The 24,600-nt window shown below is 38.9% G+C and overlaps 1 protein-coding gene across 6 annotated transcripts in view; it reads right to left on the minus strand.

The window, feature by feature from the left end:
• The window catches only part of eps15 (epidermal growth factor receptor pathway substrate 15), a 49,254-nt gene extending 36,651 nt beyond the window's left edge, over nucleotides 1–12,603 (minus strand). For all 6 annotated transcript variants that reach the window (XM_034149699.1, XM_034149698.1, XM_034149697.1 and 3 more), the window contains exons 1-9: nucleotides 12,521–12,603; nucleotides 8,701–8,742; nucleotides 5,697–5,786; nucleotides 4,638–4,685; nucleotides 4,444–4,539; nucleotides 4,132–4,194; nucleotides 2,442–2,567; nucleotides 1,836–1,895; nucleotides 172–462 (exon numbers count right to left, since the gene is read on the minus strand). In XM_034149699.1, coding sequence (XP_034005590.1) covers nucleotides 172–462; nucleotides 1,836–1,895; nucleotides 2,442–2,567; nucleotides 4,132–4,194; nucleotides 4,444–4,539; nucleotides 4,638–4,685; nucleotides 5,697–5,786; nucleotides 8,701–8,742; nucleotides 12,521–12,547 — 843 coding nt within the window. In that variant the 5' untranslated portion in view covers nucleotides 12,548–12,603. The remainder of the gene's footprint in view (nucleotides 1–171; nucleotides 463–1,835; nucleotides 1,896–2,441; nucleotides 2,568–4,131; nucleotides 4,195–4,443; nucleotides 4,540–4,637; nucleotides 4,686–5,696; nucleotides 5,787–8,700; nucleotides 8,743–12,520) is intronic.
• Nucleotides 12,604–24,600: the final 11,997 nt, after the last annotated feature.

The raw sequence follows: 24,600 nt of genomic DNA on the forward strand, positions 1-24,600 counted from the left end.
ACGACATAACCCCTAACTCAGGACTTACCTTCACACTATCCCTCTTCTTGATCTTTTTCTTAAAAGCACAGTGAGCTAAGCAGTTTGAAATCATTATGAATGTGTGTTTCTGCAGCTAAGAGGCAGTGTTTGAGGCGGTGCATGCAGAGGAGAGTCGGGTCTGATACTCACAGGGGAGGCGGCTGGTGTTGGGACGGGAGTTGGGACGGGAGCTGGGACGGGAGCTGGGGCGGCAGCTGGGGCAGGAGCTGGGGCGGGAGCTGGGGCGGGTCTTGGGGGCGGGGGCAGGGCCTTAGAGGCTGCGTGGGCGGAGCGACTGTCTTTGACGGAGGGGGGCGAGGGTAACAGGGGCATCACGGGGGGCACAGAGGGCTTTTTCCTCTTGGAGGGAGGAACCAGGGGGGGTGGAAGGGACATGGGAACAGGCTCACCCTCCAGGGCTCTGTACACCAGATACATGGCCTGGGAAAGGGCAACAAAAATCAATTAGGAACCGCAATTACCAATAAAATCATCCTGTGGTTATAACAGCCTTAATCACACTGGTTTAATATGTCTTACTTGTTTCAATCAGGGCTACAGAATGTTTTTATTCTTAAAAGATCATACACATAATCACTGGTTGACTGTAACTACAAAATACATTTACTTGAGTTACTTTTATGTTACTTGAGTGTTTTTCAATCAATGCTAAATTACACTTCAACCAATAGTTGGCAGTATAAATAGTAATTAAAGTTAGCTCAACTTGCACAATTAAAATTATATACACATTAATGGATTACTTAGTATAATCTAGTCATATAATATATCTTATTTCTGAATAATAAGCACTTTTAGCTTTGGTACTTTAAGTATATTTTCATACTTTTATGAACTTTTATTAATGTTACATTTTGAATTCAGGACTTATACTTGTAACAAAGTGGTAAAATATCTAAGTATTTCTGCACACACTATTAATACATGTGTGCCCAAAATCTATCATCATATTTCTGGAAAGCATAATTAGATAATATCAATTAAACAACACGGTTTTTGTATTTCTGTGTGAATTAAATACTTGAAAAATAAAGAAAAATACTGAGTATTTTCTCAATAAATTAAGAACAAAAAAGCCAAATGAACATAACAATTTAAAGTGGAGTCAGAGAAAAAATATATAGATATGTACAATATACACATCATTTGTTAACCGCATTAAACTGAGTAGTGATGTTAAGTGTGACCCAAAAACAAAAACAAAATCTTACATTTATAATCCCCTCAAAATATTCCCCATCAGATGTTTTGAGAAACTTAAATTAGTATGAGCTTGTTCTTATCAATTGAGACGTTGTGACCGTGTATCACAATATCTCCATTTATGATCAGAATATTTAATATCAGTTAAAGGTAGGGTAGGTAAGAATGGAGAAAGCAGCTCGAGTGCGCTAGAATTTGAAAGTATGCAGCCGGAAAAAATCTGCCCCTTCCTTCAGACTTCCTTACAGAGCCCCTCCTCCAACACACACGAACGCACACATGACCAATGAGGGCACGAGATAAGTTTGTGCACAGATGGAAGGCTGACAGGCAGGTAGGCCATCCAGTTATTTTAGCCGGGCCGGCTCAGATGATTGGTCGTGCTTTTTACAGTACTACGGCTTCCACAGATGACATTTTTTTATGTATTTACTATCAAAGCATTTAATTTATTCATTGCTATCGGGATGTTAAGAGCATTCCATGGAATATAACAAAAAGTGTATCTGAAGTGAATTACCTACCCCACCTTTAAGAAACAGCGTACACTGAAACTAAGTGACTGATTTGATATTCAACTAATTTCTTACCACAGAAAATTCATCTCTGTCCAACATGCCGTCTCTGTCGATGTCACTGAGCTCCCACACCTGTTACACACACACACACACACACACACACACACACACACACACACACACACACACACACACACACACACACACACACACACACACACACACACACACACACACACACACACACACACACACACACACACACACACACACACACACACACACACACACACACACACACACACACACACACACACACACACACACACACACACACACACACACACACACACACACACACACACACACACACACACACACACACACACACACACACACACACACACACACACACACACACACACACACACACAAAAAGCATTACGTTACATAACAACATGTGCCCTTGTAAGCACTGACTCAAAACCTAATCTCACTTCCACTTTTTTTTCATTTTCTGAATGTTTAAATGAGCTAGTTCAAGCTTTTTTTGAAAACCACCTGCCTCAATTCACTTCCGGTTTTTCTTTTTTAAAGCATAGGGCTTTTCTTTTTTTTAGCTTTGTCACTTTCCTCTGTCTATAGATTGTAAAAGAAAGTCCAGTTTGAGGACCGTACCCGGCCCAGGATGTCCACTGGCAGTTTGGAGTTGAGCAGGACGGGTTTGACTTTGTCTCCCGTTAAAATCCCTCCTGATGGACCCAGACTTTCAAAGATGGCGTCAAACTTCATCTTCTCCTCAGGCTGGAGAGAAAAACCAGATGAAAAATGATTAGAGAAGGAGGGTTCAAAACATGGGGCAGAAACAAAAAATAAAAAAATGGAATGATGAATTACATTTTGAAAGAAATCGGCTGATGCCTCTGCTCACAAAGGCATACCATTTATTCATCATGGTATGTTACTGAGCCGAACCTATACAATATATTTGTTATTTATGCAAGTTTACAGATGATCTTTCTCCCTAAGGAACAAGGAAAGGCTGCCATCTTTTGTTGAGTGCAATATAGCTATTTATTATATATTCTGACGTTTCTTTAAATAGCTTTTTGATTAAACGTATTTAGTTGATCAATGTGTATTCATTGCTCAGATGACTGCGTGCAGATCTTTTTAAGCAAAGAGACAATTCAGAAATAAAAAGCTTAAAAGTGGACCTATCATGCTATATTGGAAACATATATTGTAGGGCCATACCTTTACAAAACATGTCTGTGAAGTGTTTTGCTTAAAATACCAAACAGATCAGCCATTGTAGCCATGCCTCATACTGCTCATACCCCTCTTTTGTAGCCCTGTTAGAGAATCGCAAATACATCAAAAAGTGCATTTTGCATGATAGGTCCCCTTTAAATCAGAATCGGGTTCATCCTCAGGTAGGTTCACACGTACGAGGAATTTGACTTGATATCATGGTGCATACATAAAAGTAAAACAAGAATTAAAAACACAGATAGAGAACTAGAAACATATTAAAAATAATAAAAAATATAGTCAAATATCTCAGTATTTACATTGCAATGGAATGGAATAAAAAGGAATAAAATATGGAATAAAAATCGTCAGTAATTAAAACGTACATTAAAGTTTAGCAGCAGTTTTTCCATCTTAATTAAAGGTCACCTATCATGCTATTTTTAGACAATAGCATAGGTCTCAGATATATAAAAATATATAAAAAACATGTCGATTAAGTGTTTTGCTCAAAATACCAAACAGATCACCCATTCTAGCCATGCCTCATATCCCTCTATTTCACTTCCTGTTTCAAAAGTGCTGATTTTATGTATAAAGCTTAAAAAAAAAGCTCATGCGGGAGATTCTACCGGCAGATACTAAGGTGATGAAACGCCATATCATGGATTATCAAGGATTCTTTCTGAAACAGTATGGAGCTCAAAGGCTTTCTCTCTTGCCGGTTATACCACAAGGTGAGTTCCTTTTTATTTCCTGCTTCTTCACACACATGCTCTCCAGTACAGGTTAGCTCTGAGTGTTAGCGATGCTAATGTAAACACCGACCATATTACGTCCAAAACAGTCGGGCGTTGTTTCTGATAGCAACGTTTCTGATAGGCCCGTGGGTCCACATTTCAGATATTACGTCATATCGGACGCAAATCTGGATCAGCTCCGTTTTTAGAGATTTGGGTACGGAGGAAAAGAGAAAGGGTTTTATTTTCTGACGCTGCGTGAGTTCCCCGACACACCGGGGACACATATTTATGTATAAAAGACATCAAAAAGTGCATTTTGCATGATAGGTCCCCTTTAAAACAATAAGATAGTAAAGGTAATGCTGCCTCACCTTGACGACCCAGTGAAGGTCACCGGCTGATCCTCCTGCTAACTGCGGACTGCTTGTGTCGTGCTGGAGATAAACAAAACTCAGTTAGACTTCAATTACATTTTAAATAAATTCAATAAACCATTTTTATTCCACAAACAAAATGTGGTGTAGGTCAGGTTAAAACAGACAGGAAACAAACATGTGCTCAGACAGACAAAGGAGCTCATGTTTGGGTGATGGGACAATTGTTAATTTAATACAAAATATGTCATCATAAAGTAAAGTTGAAAAATAAATGATTATGTTTGTTGTGTGCAGCAGTAGACTTACAAATTTAGGTGGAGGAACGGCCAAATGAAGGCTCTTGAGCGCCACCTCCAGGCCATTTTGAGCACAGGCAACCAACCGCAGCGCTATGAAGAATTGCTGGGAGGAACAGGTGTACAAAACGTGACGTCAATGTATTAATGAAACTCAACCGACGTATATAAAACAAACAAATCCATTATGATGCAACTATTTACCTGTTTGTTTAGAGCACCTTTACGTTCAGAGTCTGCCAAATCCCAGATCTATATACACACACAAAAAAAAAGTGAATAACCTAAAAGTGTCTGCGTTTACAAAACACAACCTCACGCTGCACGACGGAGAAAACGAGCTCTTAAGCTGCTGTGATAATGAAAATATGTTGTTATAATAATCTGCAACATACAATTTGTTCTGTACAGTGGTGCATGTGTGCATGCACACACACACACACACACACACACACACACACACACACACACACACACACACACACACACACACACACACACACACACACACACACACACACACACACACACACACACACACACACACACACACACACACACACACACACACACACACACACACACACACACACACACACACACACACACACACACACACACACACACACACACACACACACACACACACACACACACACACACACACACACACACACACACACACACACACACACACACACACACACACACAATTAATTGAATATTCAAAATTATTCAGGTTTTCGAATATGAGTTATGAATATTTTTATTGTAATTTCTTTCTTTTGTTTTGGGAGGGGTGCCTAAGTTGATTACATATTATCAAATGGAATAATTCAATGTATACGACAGTGCCATAGCTAAATGTGTTAGGTCTAAAGGTGTGTTTTGCTCCGCTCACCGGCCCCTCACAGCGGGCAGAGCTGCAGGTGCTGATCTCTCTCTCTCTCGCGTCCGGTTATACTTCACTCGCGTTTATGTCCAAATCCATCAGATCTAGCTAGTTCTATAGCTAATGATATGGCTGCTGCCCCTCCCTACACGCAGATCACGCAGACTCAAACCTCATCTTATGCCCAAATCCGCAGTTACCCTTTTGCGAGGTTCCGGCGCTAACAGTTCACGAGCGTGCGCCACATTTGGGCACCGGGCCGTAGTTTGGACACCCCTGATATACAATAAACGGTTTGAATATAAACAGCAGAGACAATAGAGACTAATGGTGTTGCTCTGAGAGTCTTTGCTCTGAGAGTCTTTGCTCACCTTCCCCAGGACCAAGTCTGCCAAACCCGACCTCTTCAGGAAGAGAGCGGCATCAGCGGCCGCCACCCGCCCACTGCCAGTCGGATCAACCTGTACGCAAAAAAAAGGACAAATAAATAAAATTGCAAACACAGTAACTTGTCGTTTATTTACCGTGGATCTTCAACAGGTCGTCCTTATATTTAATAATGTTTTGAAAGAGTTTCTTAAATGTTAAATAAGTCTAAAAACGCAAAATACAGTTCAATAATTTCTTGTGTTTATATAAATATTATTATTCAATTTTTATTTAATTCTACCTTATATTTGACATTTACTTTAAAGGTAGGGTAGGTAAGTTTGAGAAACCGGCTCGAGATCGCTAGAATTTGAAAATACACAACCGGAGAAAATCTGCCACTTCCTTACAGAGCCCCTCCTCCAACACACACGAACGCGCACATGACCAATGAGGGCACGAGATAAGTTTGTGCACAGATGGAAGGCTGACAGGCAGGTAGGCCATCCAGTTACTTTAGCCGGGCCGGCTAAAATGATTGGTCGTGCTTTTTACAGTATTACGGCTTCCACAGATGATATTTTTTTATGGATTTTTTGTCAAAGCACTTAAGATATTCATTGCTATCGGGATGTTAAGAGCATTCCATGGAATATAACAAAAAGTGTATCTCGAGCCGGTTAGGAAAGAACGAGACCCCGCCTCCCACGCTGTATCCAGTTCTTATTATACATCCATGAGAAGAACCCGTATGTGCGCTCAGAGCATGCGCCCCTTAAGCCCCGCCCCCCAAGCTCCCACTCTCAGCTCAGTAGAATGAATGGAGACAGAAAATAAATCTAGATTCGGCTTTTAGTGAATTTTACAACTTTAAGGACCGAATGATTCTAATAAGGGCTATAAAATAGTTCATACTGGGTAGTTTATTTAGTTTTAAAAAAGTATCCGCTGATTCACAGACGTCTCTTTCCCCATGTTAGTCAATGGTGAAAAGTCTTTCTGGGCCGGGTGACGTCACGGACTGATACGGAAATTGTAGTACCGCCGTTTGGACACAACGAATATTTTCATCAGAGTCCGGCGCACTTCCTGGGGGCTTGGTAATACCATTAGCAAGCAAACCAATGCTAAATCCCTTACATGGTACAGCAAATAGTGCATATTATATTAATATTTGTGCATTGTATGCCTCATAGAAAGGTTTTTTTATACATGACACTCTTGGCCAACCTATGTGTTATTGAACGTCCGGTATGCTATTAAATTGTATACATAGGTCCCTGCTTTGTGTCTCTTTCAGCTGAGGGTTCCTTGGTTTGAAAAATGTTTTATGACATCTGAAAAACACCAGTAACACATCTCTGCAGCTGAGAAACAAACAGAATATCATATTAGCCGATAGCTTCAGACTACAACGCTGAAAACATGTTTGAATATGAGAAAGAGAGAGGCAAATAAAGAACAAGTGAAAACTGTGGGGTTTGCTCTGTTGGACGGAGGAGTCTCTGAGTCTCTTGAATCAATACTGATAATAAACCCGAGCTTTTTTCTCAGCTGTCTATTAGCTTGCTATTGGATCTGTTGAAAGTCTTTCATGAGGCTCAAAGGGAGCTCCCCCGACATGCCGAGCAAACGGAAACATTATTAATTCATTGAGACTCTTCTGTAGTGGACACAGAAGCTGATATGAGCGAACAGAGATCTCTGCTCACTGCTACACCACATTTCATTTAAGCTGCTCTAGCTAGCTCAGCTTTTTAGGCTCAGTGCACCAAAATTACAAATAACATTATTTCAATACAATTATTTCTCCCACAATTGTTTATTTTCTAACTCGAGCCAGTTACGTTATCTTAAAATGATGATATAGCAATGTAGTCACTGTCTGCCTATTATTTATTGTCCACACTTTTAACCAAAGCTAACTTGTATAACGTATATAGTATCCTTTGTTTATATATTGGGAGTGGATAGTGCGCTGAACTTCGAATCAGGGGGCAAGTTCGAGTCCCACTGCAGTCAGCATGTCGTTGTGTCCCTGAGACACTTCACCCCAAATTGCTCCTGTGGGGATTGTCCACAGGATTGAGTATGTAAGTCGCTTTGAATAAAAGCGTCTAACAAGTGACATGTAATAATATATATATATATATATATAAATATATTTTAAGTAGTAGTTTGAGCTAGTAAAGAGTATTGTTACTTTTTCTGTATATTTTGTATTGTGAATACTATAGATATTCTTTAAATATATACTGTTTTATTTTATATTGTATTAACTCAACAGCTCAGATGTATGTGCACTGCCTTGTTTACAAATGGTTGTTCAAAACCTTTATCCAATTTGGAATCAATAAAGTATATATAATCTAATTTATGTGAACGAAGAAAATAAAAATCAGTTTTTAGGCTACAAATAATATTATGTATGGGAAGGTTGATTATATTTGAGGTGCTAGCTCAGGTAATGTAGGTACACAATACAAATAATGTGTACATGATGCAGATTTTTCTTGTCTTATCTTTTATATAGACTCAAGGAGGAATAGTTAAGACTAGGATAATAACTAATGGGGATCCTAAATAAGATATTAAGTATGTGAAAGACATACAATAGTATAAAAGACAACATCGCTGTTACGTGCCGTGTGTGTGTGTGTTATATTATATTACATGTTACTTGTTAGACGCTTTTATCCAAAGCGACTTACATACTCAATACTGTGAGCAATCCCCACAGGAGCAATTTGGGGTGAAGTGTCTCAGGGACACAACGACATGCTGACTGCAGTGGGGTTTGAACCTGTGACCCCCTGATCCCAACACCAACGCACAACCCACTGCACCACACGCCTGTGTGTCTCTCTCCCTCTCCCCCTGATTGTTTCCCTCCAGGTACAGCCTCTCCCTCAGGTGCTCTCAATCCCCCTAGTCCAGGAGGGAACGTAACAATCGCAATCATAAATAAACCATACGTTTTTATCTCGGGAAGATACATTTGCTTACCTGTCGATAGTATTTGTCATAGATGGGATTTCCAGTGGAAAGCTGTAAAGAAAGGGTAAAATACAACATGTGAGTTTACAGAATGATTCAAACATTTCTCCAACCCTTAAAATAATGAACCTTTAAAATAGTCCTTAAGAGAATAAACTTGTTCTTTATTATGCTTTCTCAGTTCTGCAGTTTGTAAACTCAAAAGATCAACAAATGTTCGCTGGGTTCAGAAAGCGAGTTCCTTTCCGAACCAATGCAGCTGTCAGGAAAAAGTAAAAGCCTGATCTGTTACAGATGGCGGCCGCAGACACACAGGCTTTAACCAATATGTTCATAACTCAGCGTTTCATCATGTGTAAAACAGCTGTATTATTTGTCAATGACCCAAAACATCTGGCAAGGAGAAATGAACACTGACTTTACTGAGCCAGAGAATAAGACTTGTAACTTTTACAATGACAGAAGACACAGAAATACAACAGTTTGCACGATGATTAGAGAGGCTAACCTTCAGGTAGGATGAAGCATTGAAAGAACACCAGACAGGATAATGTGTTACTAGAGCTGCAACGATTAATCATATCAACTCAATGTTGATCGACAGAATAACACAAGTATTTTGATAACAAATGTATTGTTGTGAGTGAATTGTTCGTTGTAAAATAGCAGAAAAAGCTGTTTTCGGCACCTCAAATATGTGGATTTTCTTGATTTCTCCGGTTTATATATATTAAAACTGAATATTTTAACAAAACAAGACATTTTATAGTCCAGAAGACTTAAGGAGAACATTATATATAAAATGAATTGATTATGAAAGCTATCAAAACTCCAGCCCTATATTCTCAGATTCGGGCTGTAATCATTTTGCCTTTTTTTAATAATAAGTCTATTCTTTTTTGGAGATAAACCAACTGATCTTGAACTGAAACACAAGAAAGTTGAGAAAAAGGTCACCAGTTTCCAGCGCCGTAGATAACAAACTCTGCCCATCCCAGATACATTTAACTGGTAAATGTTTTACCGGTTAGTCGATTGTCAAAGCTGTCTTCAAATAATGTTCTCAATCAATGAATCGTCTCCGCACTAGCTACATAATACCACTCACGATTCCTTTGGCCAAGATGAGCACATTAAGTGTCTTACACCATACATTAAACATCTATGAGTCACCAAGACACAGAAGCTAAATTGCGAGCAGAGAGAGTAATGACTTCAAGATATCGTCTACATTTCAAGAGGCTACTGATGGTCAGCGTTAGACACTTTAACAACAGGGCGTCACTCCACACACACAACAGCTAATGTTGCCTTCTGTCATATCCTCTCTAAACACCCCCCTTTCCGGTGTTCATACATCCACTGCTGTGCTGAACAGGAAAGGAATCAGCAGTTCCTTCTCCATATAGCTCAAACTGACAATCGGTTGTTTTGCTTTTAAATCGACAGGTGCAGCAAAGGGGGAAACTAGTGAACGGTAGTTGTCCGAGTTGTGATTCAACAGAGGAGTGGCCATTTCAACCAGCGCTTTAAAGCTCTTGTTGCATCACAGAGAAACAAATTAGCATGTGAAATCTTTCCATCATGTAAAACAAGGGTGTCGCAAAGACAGAGCTAAGGCCCAGAAGAAGACTCACGCAAAAATACAGCTTGTAATCAGCATTAGTAATCTGTCAGCTTTGTCAACTGCCAATATACAACGAGATAACCTTCTACACACACACACACACACACGAGCAAACACACACACACTTATCTTTCTCTGGCCAATGCAACTTATTTTTCTGTGAGAGACAATCGTGTGCCTGGAACTGTTGGCGGCTGTAACAGTGTCGTCATTGTACTGGTGACTCTTTAAATGAGCGTTGCAAAAACACTCCTCAATCATATGCCGAGCCAGCCCATACATAGGCAGCAGATGGGAAGATAGTGCAGATGTTCACACAATATGTAGTATTTACACAATATTTAGATAAATTATTGACACTGGGAAATTATTATTTAAACTGTGTTGAGATTTCTGATATTGTAATGTCATAGGGTTTGTCTTTTCCTGGTTTTGAAGGCTGTTCATATTCTGTATTTACTAGAAAGCAATTTATACTATTCTACAATGCTATTAAAAGGCTGCTATTTTTAGTTCCACTACTTGATACTGTAACAACACTGTTGTAAAATAACACTGTGCAATACATACTCTTTCTATGTATTACTGGTATGTGCCTGCTATTTCAGTACCGACTGCTTATCTTTTTTTCTACCTTCAATGTGTACTAATTTATTTATTTCATCTTGTATTTATCTGCAGTCCCTTTTGCTGTAACAACAAAAATGTCCCCGCTATAGGACGAAGAAAGGATTGCTTTTTTCTGTTCTAGCCATTCTATTATTTGCTTTCACCCATCCAATCGTTATAACCAAATTATTGATGATTATTTTTCAAAATTCTCATTGTGTAAGTATTTTTGTAAAAGAATAAATGGCACACCACCACCAGTCTAGCTTGTTCAAGAAATATCACATTCACTTATGGGTTGAGAACACATGAATGTGTAACATGTAATCCCAACAAAGTGTTACAACACAGAGATACCAGCCAGGTTTTTGAACTCCTGAGAGATAATGTCAGAGCTGCTGCTGGCACACAGCTCCTCTCTGTTGACAGATCAACACTGTCTCAGGTAACAAGTACTGTAACCTAATTATTGGACCTGTCTGCTACCTGCTAAATAACCTATTTTCACTGCAAACAAACACACATAACTATACTTAAACTGGCTAACAACACACTGACATTTAGAGACAGCAGTGCTGACTGGTGGTTTCACAAATTCACTTCCTCTTTTACTTCTTGTAAAACAAATGTATGTTGTGTTTTCTGTTAACATTATAGAAGACAACAACAGCAGCTGACAGTTAATCACTAAAGAAAGGTCCAAGGGAAAACAGTGAACATGTATACATTTGATTAGATCCCAATTTGGGAAATGTTTTCTACACAGCAGCAAGTAAACAAGGCATTGTACATAATGTGATAATTAAGAAGAGTAGAACATAAAAACATCTCAAAATAGAACATTAAAAACAGAACTAAAAAGTAAAATATATACATTTTGACAGTAAAAGATACAAATTTGTAGACAATCTGTCAAATATACACTATGAAGGGCCAATTACAGCTAACCAAATTTAAAAGTAGGATATTATTTACATTAAGTGAGCAAGGAATAGCATATTAAATGTACTTCTAATATTAGCAATAACCATGGTTGTAACACATAGCAAGCTACACAAATAGCATGGGAACCCTGAACGTAATCTATGAGAAATAACGAGTGTATTTTTAGCGGTAAACAGTGTTAGCAGAGGCGTTACTGGCCAGAGAAATGACAGTACAGCCACAACACATGAGTATCCCGTACTAACATCTGTTTAGCCGGGACCAACTAGCCTGCAGCAAAACGAAGCAACACAAAACGAGAATAGAAATACACAGCAAACCGAAACGAAGACAAGTAACGTTACACGGCTTATCTAAAGTATGATAAAAGCGGCTGTAAAACAGTCCACCACTGGACACTAACTGGCGGTTAGTTAGCTAGCATGCTAACTAGCTAGCTACGCCCTTACGCAGTCCCCACAGAGATTAGGCAGAAACTTTTCCCAGTCACAGCAACACTAAACTTCCAAAAAAAGAGACAACGGGCGAGTTAATATCGCCTTTCGGCTCGCCTAGTCATATAACAATGTTCAAATGTACCCCCGGCAGAAGACATGGAGTACACACGCCGTTAGCTGTCGTTATATTAGAGTTGTAAGACAGTGTTACCTGAGTGAGAGACAGAGTGGCAGCCATAGTGTTTCTGCTTCCCACTGCTTTCACGCTGCGCTGCTGCCAGAAACACACAGAGGCTGCCGCAAAACCCGGAGTGGATCCAGAGGAAGAAGAAGGGAATCTGTCCCAGCAGACTGCATACAGCTGCCTGAAACACACAGAGGCTACCGTAAAACACGGAGTGGATCCAGAAGAAGAAGGGAGTCAATTCAAAACCGTCCCAGCAGACTGCATCCAGCTGCAACCAGAGGTTAGCAGAGTACTTAGCAGCAGTGTTGCAAGATACTTCCAAAATGTAATACAGTACATATTATTTGTTAATGTCTTTTATAAGTAATACGTTACATTACACTATTACTTTCTCTGAAATGTAATGAGTTACACTACTTTTATATTACTTTTGAGTTACTTTTCACCAACACATTACTGTAATGATAGGTGTTTATTTATAGGCTACAATGCATCTGTTACCACTAGGCAGCAGTATAACATAAGCTAACCATGTAATAGCATAGGTGTAAAGTAACTAAGTGCATTTACTCAAGTATTTTGCTTAAGGAAAATGTTGAGATACTTGTAAAATTGTTTCTACTTTGTACTTCTACTCCACTACAATTCAGAGGTAAATTGTGTACTTTTACTCCACTGCATTTATTGAATATCTTTAATTAGTCTGCACAATGACTACTTTTACTGTCGGTACTTTCACTATGTTTTGATGATAATACTTTTATACTTTTACTTGAGGAACATTTTGAATGCAGGACTTTTACTGTAACCGAGTATTCCTATACTCTGGTACTTCTACTTTTACTCAAGTACAAGATCTGGGTACTTCTACTTTTATTCAAGTGCAAGATCTGAGTACTTATACTTTTACTCAAGTAAAGATCTGAGCACTTCTACTTTTACTCAAGTACAAGATCTGAGTACTTCTAGTTTTACTCTAGTACAAGATCTGAGTACTTCTACTTTTACTCAAGTACAAGATCTGAGTACTTATACTTTTACTCAAGTAAAGATCTGAGTACTTCTACTTTTACTCTAGTACAAGATCTGAGTACTTCTACTTTTACTCAAGTACAAGATCTGAGTACTTCTACTTTTACTCAAGTACATGATCTGAGTACTTCTAGTTTTACTCTAGTACAATATCTGAGTACTTCTACTTTTACTCTAGTACAAGATCTGAGTACTTCTACTTTTACTCAAGTACAAGATCTGAGTACTTCTACTTTTACTCAAGTACATGATCTGAGTACTTCTACTTTTACTCAAGTACAAGATCTGAGTACTTCTACTTTCACTCAAGTACAATATCTGAGTACTTCTACTTTTACTCTAGTACAAGATCTGAGTACTTCTACTTTTGCTCAAGTACAAGATCTGAGTACTTCTACTTTTACTCAAGCACAAGATCTGAGTACTTCTTCCACCTCTGGTACTTAGATATGTTACTGAAGTGAAAGCTTAACTAATAAGCTCGTTATTGTTATAAGGACTAATACAAGTGTACATGTAATCCACCATAGACTGTACAAACATATGTTTTGACTGCAGCTTATCCAGGAAAAATAATTAAATAAAGATTGTAGTACTTAATTATTTGTTTTGGGCTCATTTGAAACGAGTCCACAAGCACTTCAAATGATTTATCAGAAATCTTGGCAGAAACATAAAGCTGATGAGGTTTGCTGTTCTGAGTTTATATTTAAGCAATAGCTCACGACAGGCCGTGGTATATGCTCATTATATCACAGCTAAGGGGCGTGGTTCGGCCCGACGCGAAGCGGAGGGTCGACAACCCCCTTAGCTGTGATATAATGAGCATATATCACGGCCTGAAGTGAGCTATTGCTTTTATAAAACGGTTACCAAGTGTGGCAATATGAAAGAAAAATACACACTCTAATTTAAATAGTTTTTATTAGTAAATAATGATGTTCAAAATAAAATAGTCCCTCTGTTGCCTTCTGCACGAAACATAGTGCGAGGTGGTTGCTATGCAACAACACTAACAACAGCTAGCGAACATATTAGACAGAGAGCGTTGATCCATTATTTGGCTATTTATTTACATTAATGTGTATGTTGCCGTTTATTGTGCACCCACTGAAAAACTGTCCAGCATCAGTAGCATGGCTTACGTGGTTACTTGTATAGGCTGAGGTTGTTCTAGGCTGTTGCTTGGCGTGGCGAGAATATTGCTCCACTTTCTCCGGTCCCCGAGATTGGGCTTCCAGTAGCTCTGGAGAGAGCTTTCTCACCTGTGGCCACTAACGGTCATCATTTCTCTGCTTTGTTTCAAGACCCGCATCAGAAAGCTTTTGAATGGTGATACTTTTCCAGTTGGTCGACCTGCTCTTCACGTAGCTCTACATGTCGTCGTTTAGGTGCTTTTTGTTCTGGAGATAGGCACTCCTCAATCCACTCCTCCATAGTAAGACACCCCCCCCCCCCCCCCCCCCCCCCGGAGGTCGAAGTTAATCTTAAATGTTTTTGCGGACCTTTTTGATTACAGATTTGAAAACATCGTTGCTCGCTTTAAAAGTAGCACAATTCATTATGTCAAACCTTGGAAAGTATCTAAATATCCCTGCCCTAATGCCAAAGGAACTGCACACTGAATATGTTTTTGCCGTTTGATGTCTAGGTCTGGACCGTTGCGTAAAAAGGAGGGTTTCTGCTCCGTTACTTCTCCGCTGCTTTCTTGTTCCAGTTTGAAAAGCAAACTTTGCTTTTCAGCCCAACTGTATACTGTTTATCTCAGACGCGGAGGGATACTGAGTTGTTGTGAAAAGTAACTTACAATTCTACCCGTGGTATACGCTCAGTATACCACGGCTAAGAACCAATCAGATTGCTTGATTTTACTTGTCCGTTTTATAAACTGTATCATACAGATATATTCATAAATACATAAATGATAAATATGTAAACTAACAATGTAATTATTCATCTTCTGTTTGACTATCAACTTTACTACATTTTATATGCATTCAATTATTTATTTCCTTATTTAATTGTGTATGTATTGTTTTTATTTATTACCTATTTATTAATGCATTTGTTTATTAATACATTTATTTATTCAATTATTGTAATATGTATACTATTATAACTATTATGTTGAGTACATGTTTGAAAATGTTTGTACATTTGAATATCTTTTATAAATTCATTAAAAAACACAAAACATATTTTGCTTTTGATAGAGATTTTAAATCTGTATCACTAAGAAACATTCGCAAATTAAGTCTGAAAATGCTACTCAAATGAATCCCATCGTGTATGTTTGAATTGTTTCAGAAGTTGATAACAAACCCCTCAGCATCTGCAGTTCACTTTCCACCTGTTGTCCACCAGATGGCAGCAGAGCTCTTTAAATAAATGTAATTCTGATGAACTATTACATTACATTACATTACATTACATGTCACTTGTTAGACGCTTTTATCCAAAGCGACTTACATACTCAATACTGTGGGCAATCCCCACAGGAGCAATTTGGGTTTGAAGTGTCTTGCCCAGGGACACAACGACATGCTGACTGCAGTGGGGTTTGAACCTGTCTGAACACATACGCACAACCCACTGCGCCACATGCCTCTATTACTACCTGCATTATGTAAAGACAATTTAATTTAAGAAGTTTTAAACCTTTTTGTTTTGTTTTGTTTTATGGTGTTATTTTCCAGAGGCCAGACACGTGTCCACATCCAAGACCTCATCAATTAAGATGTTTCAAACCGTATATACAAAAATCTTGATCTGTCATAAAGTTCTACCAAAATCACCTCACCTGTTTCAGTGCTACTAAATTAACGTTACACATCAATGGTCTACTATACTGGTTATATTTCATAACACGTATTTGGAAGAAGAAGCTTTTATGTGACCAACATTTTATTCTATTCTCAAGTCTTTTTTTCCATTGTTTTTCTCTTTTAAACCGGGAAACGGGAAAATGGCTGAATTATTGTTGTTGCTTTGTACCTTAAGGAAACCACTGAGCACTGTTTTTTTAATGCACTTATAATGTGATTCATTCTGTGGTATGCCATCCATCCATCCATCCATCCATCCATCCATCCATCTTCTCCCGCTTATCCGTGGTCGGGTCGCGGAGGTATCAGTTCCAGCAGAGAGCCCCAAAGGTCCCTTTCCCTGGCCACATCAACCAGCTCTGACTGGGGGATCCCAAGGCGCTCCCAGGCCAGCAAAGAGATATAATCCCTCCACCTGGTCCTAGGTCTACCCCTCGGTCTCTTCCCAGCTGGACGTGCCTGGAACACCTCCCTAGGGAGGCGCCCAGGTGGCATCCTTACTAGGTGCCCGAACCACCTCAACTGTGGTATGCGGTTCGGCTTAATCCGATGGTTTAACATGAATATAATGTCAAATAAAAAAGACTTTGAGCATAGCTGAAGACAAAATATGTTACACCTACATGTATAAGCGGTATTGAACCTTTGGCCCCTGCATGTAGAACCAATTCTTAGACCTCTAGGCCACCATCATATTTTCTGGACTATTGAAAACCCAATAATATCTCTTGCTGTGATGTTTTTTGGAGTGAATTTTAGCCCAACAAGACCCACTTTTATTAGGAAGCTTTGCCTCAAGTGTACAATGTTCAAGGAGAAACACAGTAACATAACTTTTGTCTTTTTAAGCAGATCAATACATGTTCAATACATATTTTAAAACCTCCATTAATCAGGAGACAAAAACAGAAGAGATTTGCAGAAAGTTAAGAAGGGCTGCCAATTCATGTAAAACCTGCAGGAATCGCCTGACAGGGAATATTTCATCTTTTACAAGTTTTAGGAAAGACATTCCATCTTAACCCCAAATGTGATCCTGTGAACCTCAAACCCTTCGTGTGAAACGGTCTAAAACTGGACGTAGAGGATCGGGGCCTTCAACCTTTCATCTTTCTAGGTAAAATCATTGAAAAAGTTGTTTTTCAACAGTTGAGTAACTTCTTGTATTTAAATAACTGTTTCGATGTGTTCCAGTCAGGCTATCGCCCAAACCACAGCATTGAGACTGCTCTTGTAAAGGTCTTCAATGACATCCACTTAAACACAGACAGTGGCAGAACTTCAGTGTTAGTGTTATTAGATCTCAGTGCTGCGTTTGACACTGTTGACCACAACATATTACTACTGTAGACCGACTGGAAAACTGGGTGGGACTTTCGGAAACAGTTCTAAATTGGTTTGAATCCTACTTAAAGGACAGAAAAAACTTTGTTTCTATAGGTAAATACACATCTGAGTTGACAAATATGACATGTGGGGTACCTCAAGGCTCCATCTTGGGGCCTCTTCTCTTTAACATATACATGCTACCACTGGCTCAGATAATGAAAAACAACAAAATAAGTTACCATAGCTATGCGGATGACACACAAATTTACGTAACAATTTCACCAGGAGACTATGCTCCAATTCAAACACTGAGTAAGTGCATTGAACAAATCAGTGACTGGATGTGTCAGAACTTTCTCCAATTAAACAAAGATAAAACTGAGGTAATGGTTTTTGGAGCCAAGGCAGAACGTATAAAAGTTAGCGCTGAGCTTCAGTCTGCAATGTTCAAAACAACAGATAAAGCCAGAAATCTAGGTGTAGTCATGGACTCTGACCTGAGTTTCAACAGTCACATTAAAACAATTACTAAATCAGCCTACTATCACCTAAAGAACATATCTAGGATTAAAGGACTAATGTCACAGCAGGATTTGGAAACACTTGTCCATGCTTTTATCTTCAGTAGACTGGACTACTGTAATGGTGTCTTTACAGGTCTCACTAAAAAATCTATTAGAAAGCTGCAGCTGATTCAGAACGCCGCTGCTCGAGTCCTCACTGACACTAAGAAAGTGGATCACATCACTCCAGTTCTGAAGTCCTTACACTGGCTTCCTGTGTGTCAACGAATTGATTTCAAAATACTGCTGCTGGTTTATAAAGCACTGAATGGTTTAGGCCCAAAATACATGTCTGACCTACTGCTAAATGATGAACCATCCAGAACTCTCAGGTCTTCAGGGACTGGTCAGCTTTCTGTCCCCAGAGTCAGAACTAAACATGGTAAAGCAGCGTTCAGTTATTATGCTCCAAATATCTGGATCAAACTCCCAGAAACCTGCAGGTCCGCTGCAACTCTGACTACTTTTAAATCCAGGCTGAAGACTTTTCTTTTTGCCGCTGCTTTTAATTGAACTATTCACATCTTAAACTGCACTGTAACTTTTATCCATGTATTTTTTCTTTTAAGGTTTATTTTATTATCTTTTCTTTTTAATGACTGATTTTAAATGCCATTTTCTTAATGTCTTTCATTTTTTGTAAAGCATTTTGAATTGCCTTGTGTTGAAAGGTGCTATATAAATAAACTTGCCTTGCCTTGCCTTGCCTTTGAGGAATGACAGACACACACTGATATATGTGTGTATTCTCCGTCGTTGACCTGAAGCGCCCCGCTGTAAAGAGACGCTGACAGTTCAGGTGTTGGCCGGCTGGTGGAAAGGAACAAGGTCAAGTGAAACAGTTGTCTGCAGTCAGCTGGAAGTGGAGCCTGGGGGGGGGGGGTAAACACTGTGGTCAGCTCACGTTGCTCTGGCCCCTAAATGCACATTACTGCCTTAAATATCACATTACATGACATTTAACCAAATATTTTATATCAGTTACATCTCATGTCACCTAATGGGCAAGTATTTTTTACTTTTGGTACTTTGAAGAGGCCCTTATACAGTATTTTCTAGTGTCTTAATTTCTCTTATGTACATTGCCTTGTGTTTTATGCTGCTGCAACGCAAACATTTCCCAAATTGGGATAATCCATCCATCCATCCATCCATCCATCCCTACCCACCCACCCTACCCACCCACCTGAATTTTAAGCCAGAATTTGTTTACATAATGGCAATGTTGTTCTTCTGAAATACAAAAAATAACTATTTCCTGTATACTATATATGCTAGGGGGGTTTGGTTCTTGAATATGATTGGCAAACACATTGATTTTCATGGATTTCTTTTTGATTTTGTGCAAGAATTTAGGAAAATAGCATGTATCCAGTCCCATAAGGTGAACATGAGAAAAGTCTTATAGTCAAAATTGAAACCAGGGCTCTAGATGTCAATGAGATGTCCGTGGGATCAGAACATTTTGATTTTTTGTGTTTCAATAGGTGCATTTTGTCCTTAAGGCTCTGAATGTCACACACTTTATTTAAGACTTATTACAGGAGCTGAGGTTACAAATAAACATCCTTGTAATAAAACCTTGTGTCGTGTGGATTAAAACACCCAACATGAACTCACCTTGATGATGCAAATTGACAGTGTGAGGGGAGTGTCAGTATTTGTAGTCCTGGTGATTGCGTTTGCATTTATTTTCCTGCAGCTGCGCCCCGGACCAAACGCTGTGCATCTGTGGGGAAAGAAATGATATAAGTGCCTTCTTTCCAAACCGTCTAGACGAATAATTACCGAGCACATCATCTATTTGTTTTATTCCTGTCTCACAGAGCTGGGTGTGGAGCTTTTTGGAGAAGGAGGTTGTTTTAGTAACTGTTATGTTATGTTAGGAAATATATAAAGTGTATTTATAAAGGTTGGAAATAATCTGAGCATTACTCTTTCTGTTTCTGCTTCAGAGGGACTAATACCTTATTAACAAGAATGCATATATCAATTGCTCTGCTGTCACATGATGGCTTGTTGTTATGATGTTCAACAGTGTTTAAATACACCATCAACACTGTTAGAGAATGTGGGGGAAACGTCTGAAGCAATTGGAGACAGGACTCAGAGAGACACGAGGAGAGCTGGAGCTTTGATGGCAAACACTGACGGTTTATTTGGAGCTTCGGCCGGAGAATTCACAAGACAAGTCATAGGGCTGACCACACGGGTGAGATGCCACAATCAATTCTGAAGAACCCTCCTGTAGCTCCAGGTTTTAACTAGTTCAATAATCAACATTCTTCAGATAGACTAAACAGCTGAGGGACACTGAATCACATTTGTTGTCGCTTATGGCTCGGGGTCATCTACACCCCGAGAAGGATTTGTTCCAGGTGTCCCACAACAATAACTATCTCTGACCGAGAGTTGCCCGGTCATAAACTGGTACCAACAACAACTTGCTAGGGCAGCCCCTCCTTAAGGGAGATAACAGCTGATCAAGGCTGGAGCATCTGCGTCAGAGGGCAAAAGGTAAACATGTAGGGCGAAATGATTCCCTGACAGAGAAGATAATCTTAAAGCCTTTCAAGCTACCAATTACTTCTAACTAAACAGCTGAATTATATCAAAGGCTACAGTAAAAAGAAATCTAGTTACTAATTTAGGAAAAGTAAAAAGTCCAAATTGACGTTATATACATTTATTACAAAATATAATTATAACATTTTTTAAAAGTGCCCACTTGTTCAGAAGTCATACATGAACCAAGAAAGGAAATACCCCACCAACATATTATTATTCTGCACCTCTTATGACAAAAAAGAAGGTGTCTTACTGGTACAATCTTAATTAAAACTTGTCTTAACTTTTCTTCAACTTGCACACACTTTACAAAACAATCTTTTTCCTTTTATTCCCTGAAAATGTTTTGCAGTTGCTGTAGTTAACTACTCAAATGACAAAAAAGTTATTTATCTACTTGAACCCCTATGCAAATATCAATGTAATGCACCAACAAACCCCTGCAAAATGTAATTAAACTATTAGTTGAATTGCATGTTCTCAGTGTTTGCATGCAACAACCATCCTCCTCTCACTGTTTCTGACCACACCTTTCCAACCTGACACAGCTTCAGCATGCAGGCAGCAGAGGGCAGTCAGCAGTAACTGTTGGGAAAATACTGAATGTGCTCTTCCAATATCAGAGTAACATGATAACAAAGGCCCAGCTGTGTACATGATGATTACCTAGAAGAGCATCAGGACTGTTTTAGGCCAAACTTGACCCACTCTACCATGCTGCACTGCGATATATATCAAATGCATCCTATAGGACTCATCATTGCAAACTGTATAGCCTAACTGGATGGTCCTCACTTAGTATGCGTAGGATGCAGCATTGGTTTTTATTAATGTATAAAGCCATTTTAGGTAAGCTTCCACTGTACATATGTGCCAGATTTGCCCCAGTTTGTGACTCTTACAACCTCAGATCCAGTGCCTGGATACGGTTCCAGGTTCCTGCTGTGCGGACTGAGGCTGGAAAAAGGAGTCTTTTTTATTATGGTCCTTGGTCTTGGAATGACCTTCAATCATGCCTAAAACTAAGGGCACTTGTCTCAATAGCCTGGTTTAAATTGAAGTTGTCTGAGGTCCTCACCACCAGCTGCTCTTGCAGTAATAAGTAGTGCACCTTTCTTACTGTCCTAATGTGCACAATGTAGTGACTGCTTTTTCGTCTTTTGTTTACTTAGTTGTGTTCTCTGTATTTTTTATGTCTGTGTTATGTGTAATAATGTGTAACGTTGCTGCCTTCTTGGCCAGGTCAGCATTGTAAATGAGATTGTATCTCAATGCTTTTATCTGGTTAAATAAAGGTGAAATAAAAAACAAGGCATATGATAGCTATGTGATGCACATGATGATTCAGCCTCTATGGAGATAGACATATGACAAGCATGCTCATTTCTGACATGGAGCTAATCTGAAGTAAACATTGAATACTGCTTTCTATTCCTCCATCTTGTGACTGTGTAACTCCCTCTCTTGGATATCAGCATGTGAAGGACACTGTTCAGGAACTAGTTGATGCTCTGTATGTGATGACTACTTCCATTCTGGAGAGGATCAGAAATACATGGATCCTGAGATTGAAGCTCAAGCCGGGGACCAGTGATGTTTTTCTAACAGTAACTAATTAAGATGTAAAAAGACATATCGTGATGTAAAAGTAAAATACTGAAACCTGTGCTTAAAATGTGAATCAATCATTGTCTCCCCTCAGCAATAGAAAAGCATTTGTACACACCCTGTCAATTCTCTTTTGTGCACATTTCCCCTCTTAAATCAAACTATCGAAACTTGTGATTCATCCAAAAAACACAACAAGCTGTATTTTGGCGAGGACTCAAGTTAGGGCGAATAAACTTTGAGGTGCATCGCTTGATGGGCAATGTTTCTGGGGTGGTTACATTTAAATAAACACGTTTATTTAAGTGGAGGTTTTATCATGCCTTACTCAAAGTCTCACTTCACAGGTCATACAAGACGTTTGATTTGGATAAATGCAAGTTTTAGATAAGCTTATGTTTGTGCAGATTATGTGGTGCAACTTGCTAAGATTTGGTGTGAAAAATAAAATGAAGACACAGAGTTTGCATTTCTTAAAGTCTTGAAGAAGCACTGCATTGATTTAGTATTTCAGTAGATAATTGAGGGATCAAAAAGAGTATAAAAATGAGCGCAACACAGGCCGATATATATGCTGACTTTTATTTTCAAGTATGGGCTGTTCTTCTTCAAAAACACTAAATCCTACATTTCCCATAATGCAACTCAGTTATGCCTCAGAAGATAGATCAGTTTTCAGTCTAATATAGTCAATGACTTTATTTACTTGGTCATAATGAACATAATAACTATATTTAAAAATTATTTATTAATTTCTTCGAGTTTTCACAGTTTTTCCTCACGATGGGGACGTTTTTTTTAAATGCCATCACTTCTGACGAGCTGCCTTAAAGCTTTAGGTTCTGTAGATGTTAAGGAGTTAAAGACAACTTATGTTCAAGAGATAACTAAAGGTTATTGTTGAGCCGACTTTCTTGCCTTTGGATGTGCAAATGAATTGAGATTTGTTATTCATTCTATGCTCCACTTCTCTATTTGAAATCCTTCCCTCTGTCGAACAGGTTGTGTGTTTGGTTCAGTTTGTTGGTTCGCTTGTCTGGTTGTCTTGTTCGTGTTATGGTCACGAAATGAATCTATTGATTCGTGTTCACCAACATGATTTCCCCATTTTTTTCATGTCACACAGAACGATTTTAAAAGCAATGTAAATAATAACAAATTAGAAGGAAAAAGAGAATTGAAAAAATACAGATGTCAGTATTCTGAGGCTCTGAGCCATTTCTTTTCCTCGCGGACGGCAAAAAAACTCCGACATTATACAATTTAAAATAAAAGGGATAGGGTTAGGCTTAGGGTAAGATATTGAGTAAGAAAATGTTTTTATGAACCACAAAGCTTCTGGAATTCCAAGACCCGACTGGACAAAAAGACGTGTTGCAGGCATGAAACATACTACCGATAGAAATACATTGCTTTTAAAATCGTTCTGTGTGACACGGAAAAAATGCGAAAATCGTGTTGGTGAACACGAATCAATAGATTAAATGTCGTGACTATAACACGAAATGCCGTGAGACTGGGTTGGGTTGTCAGCAGGATTACATAAAACGTGGCGTGATTCTAGTTTGTCATATGTTAAAGTGTAATGTTATGCAATGGGTTGGGTGTATTACGGACATTATAACGGCTTCATTTGACTGCATGCGGTGTGAACATTGGTGGATTTTACCGAATTTGAATTTGAGCCCTTGAAAAGTTGCCATAATCACTACTAAGAGGGATCTGAATACACTAGAGCACATGTGTCAAACTCAAGGCCCGGGGGCCAAATCAGGCCCTTGGTGGATTTAATTTCGGCCCGCAGGATAATTTGAAATTACTATTAGATCTGGCCCGCCGGTATATTGCACGCACACCTTCACTCAATCCTGAGGGTCTCCTCAGCTCAGACCCTGACCCCAAACATTGATGAACTTGCACCCAAGATGAGATGCCAAGTATCTGGCTTGAACTAGCATCACAGAGCAGCACACTGAGTTTACATGGATGTTTCCTTCTGCACTTTTTCTCTCACGACAACAGGGCATGTTTGGTTTTTTCTTTGAGGGAAATAGTTTTTTTGAAGCTGTTGTTGGCCTGTGGAAAAATGTAATCATAAGAAATGACTCTGGAAAAGCTGCAGATAGAGCCATAAGAAATGAATGCAACTGATTATTTAATGTTTAATGTTGTTTTTATA

Source organism: Trematomus bernacchii, unplaced genomic scaffold (assembly GCF_902827165.1).
Source record: "Trematomus bernacchii unplaced genomic scaffold, fTreBer1.1, whole genome shotgun sequence".
Taxonomy (NCBI): domain Eukaryota; kingdom Metazoa; phylum Chordata; class Actinopteri; order Perciformes; family Nototheniidae; genus Trematomus; species Trematomus bernacchii.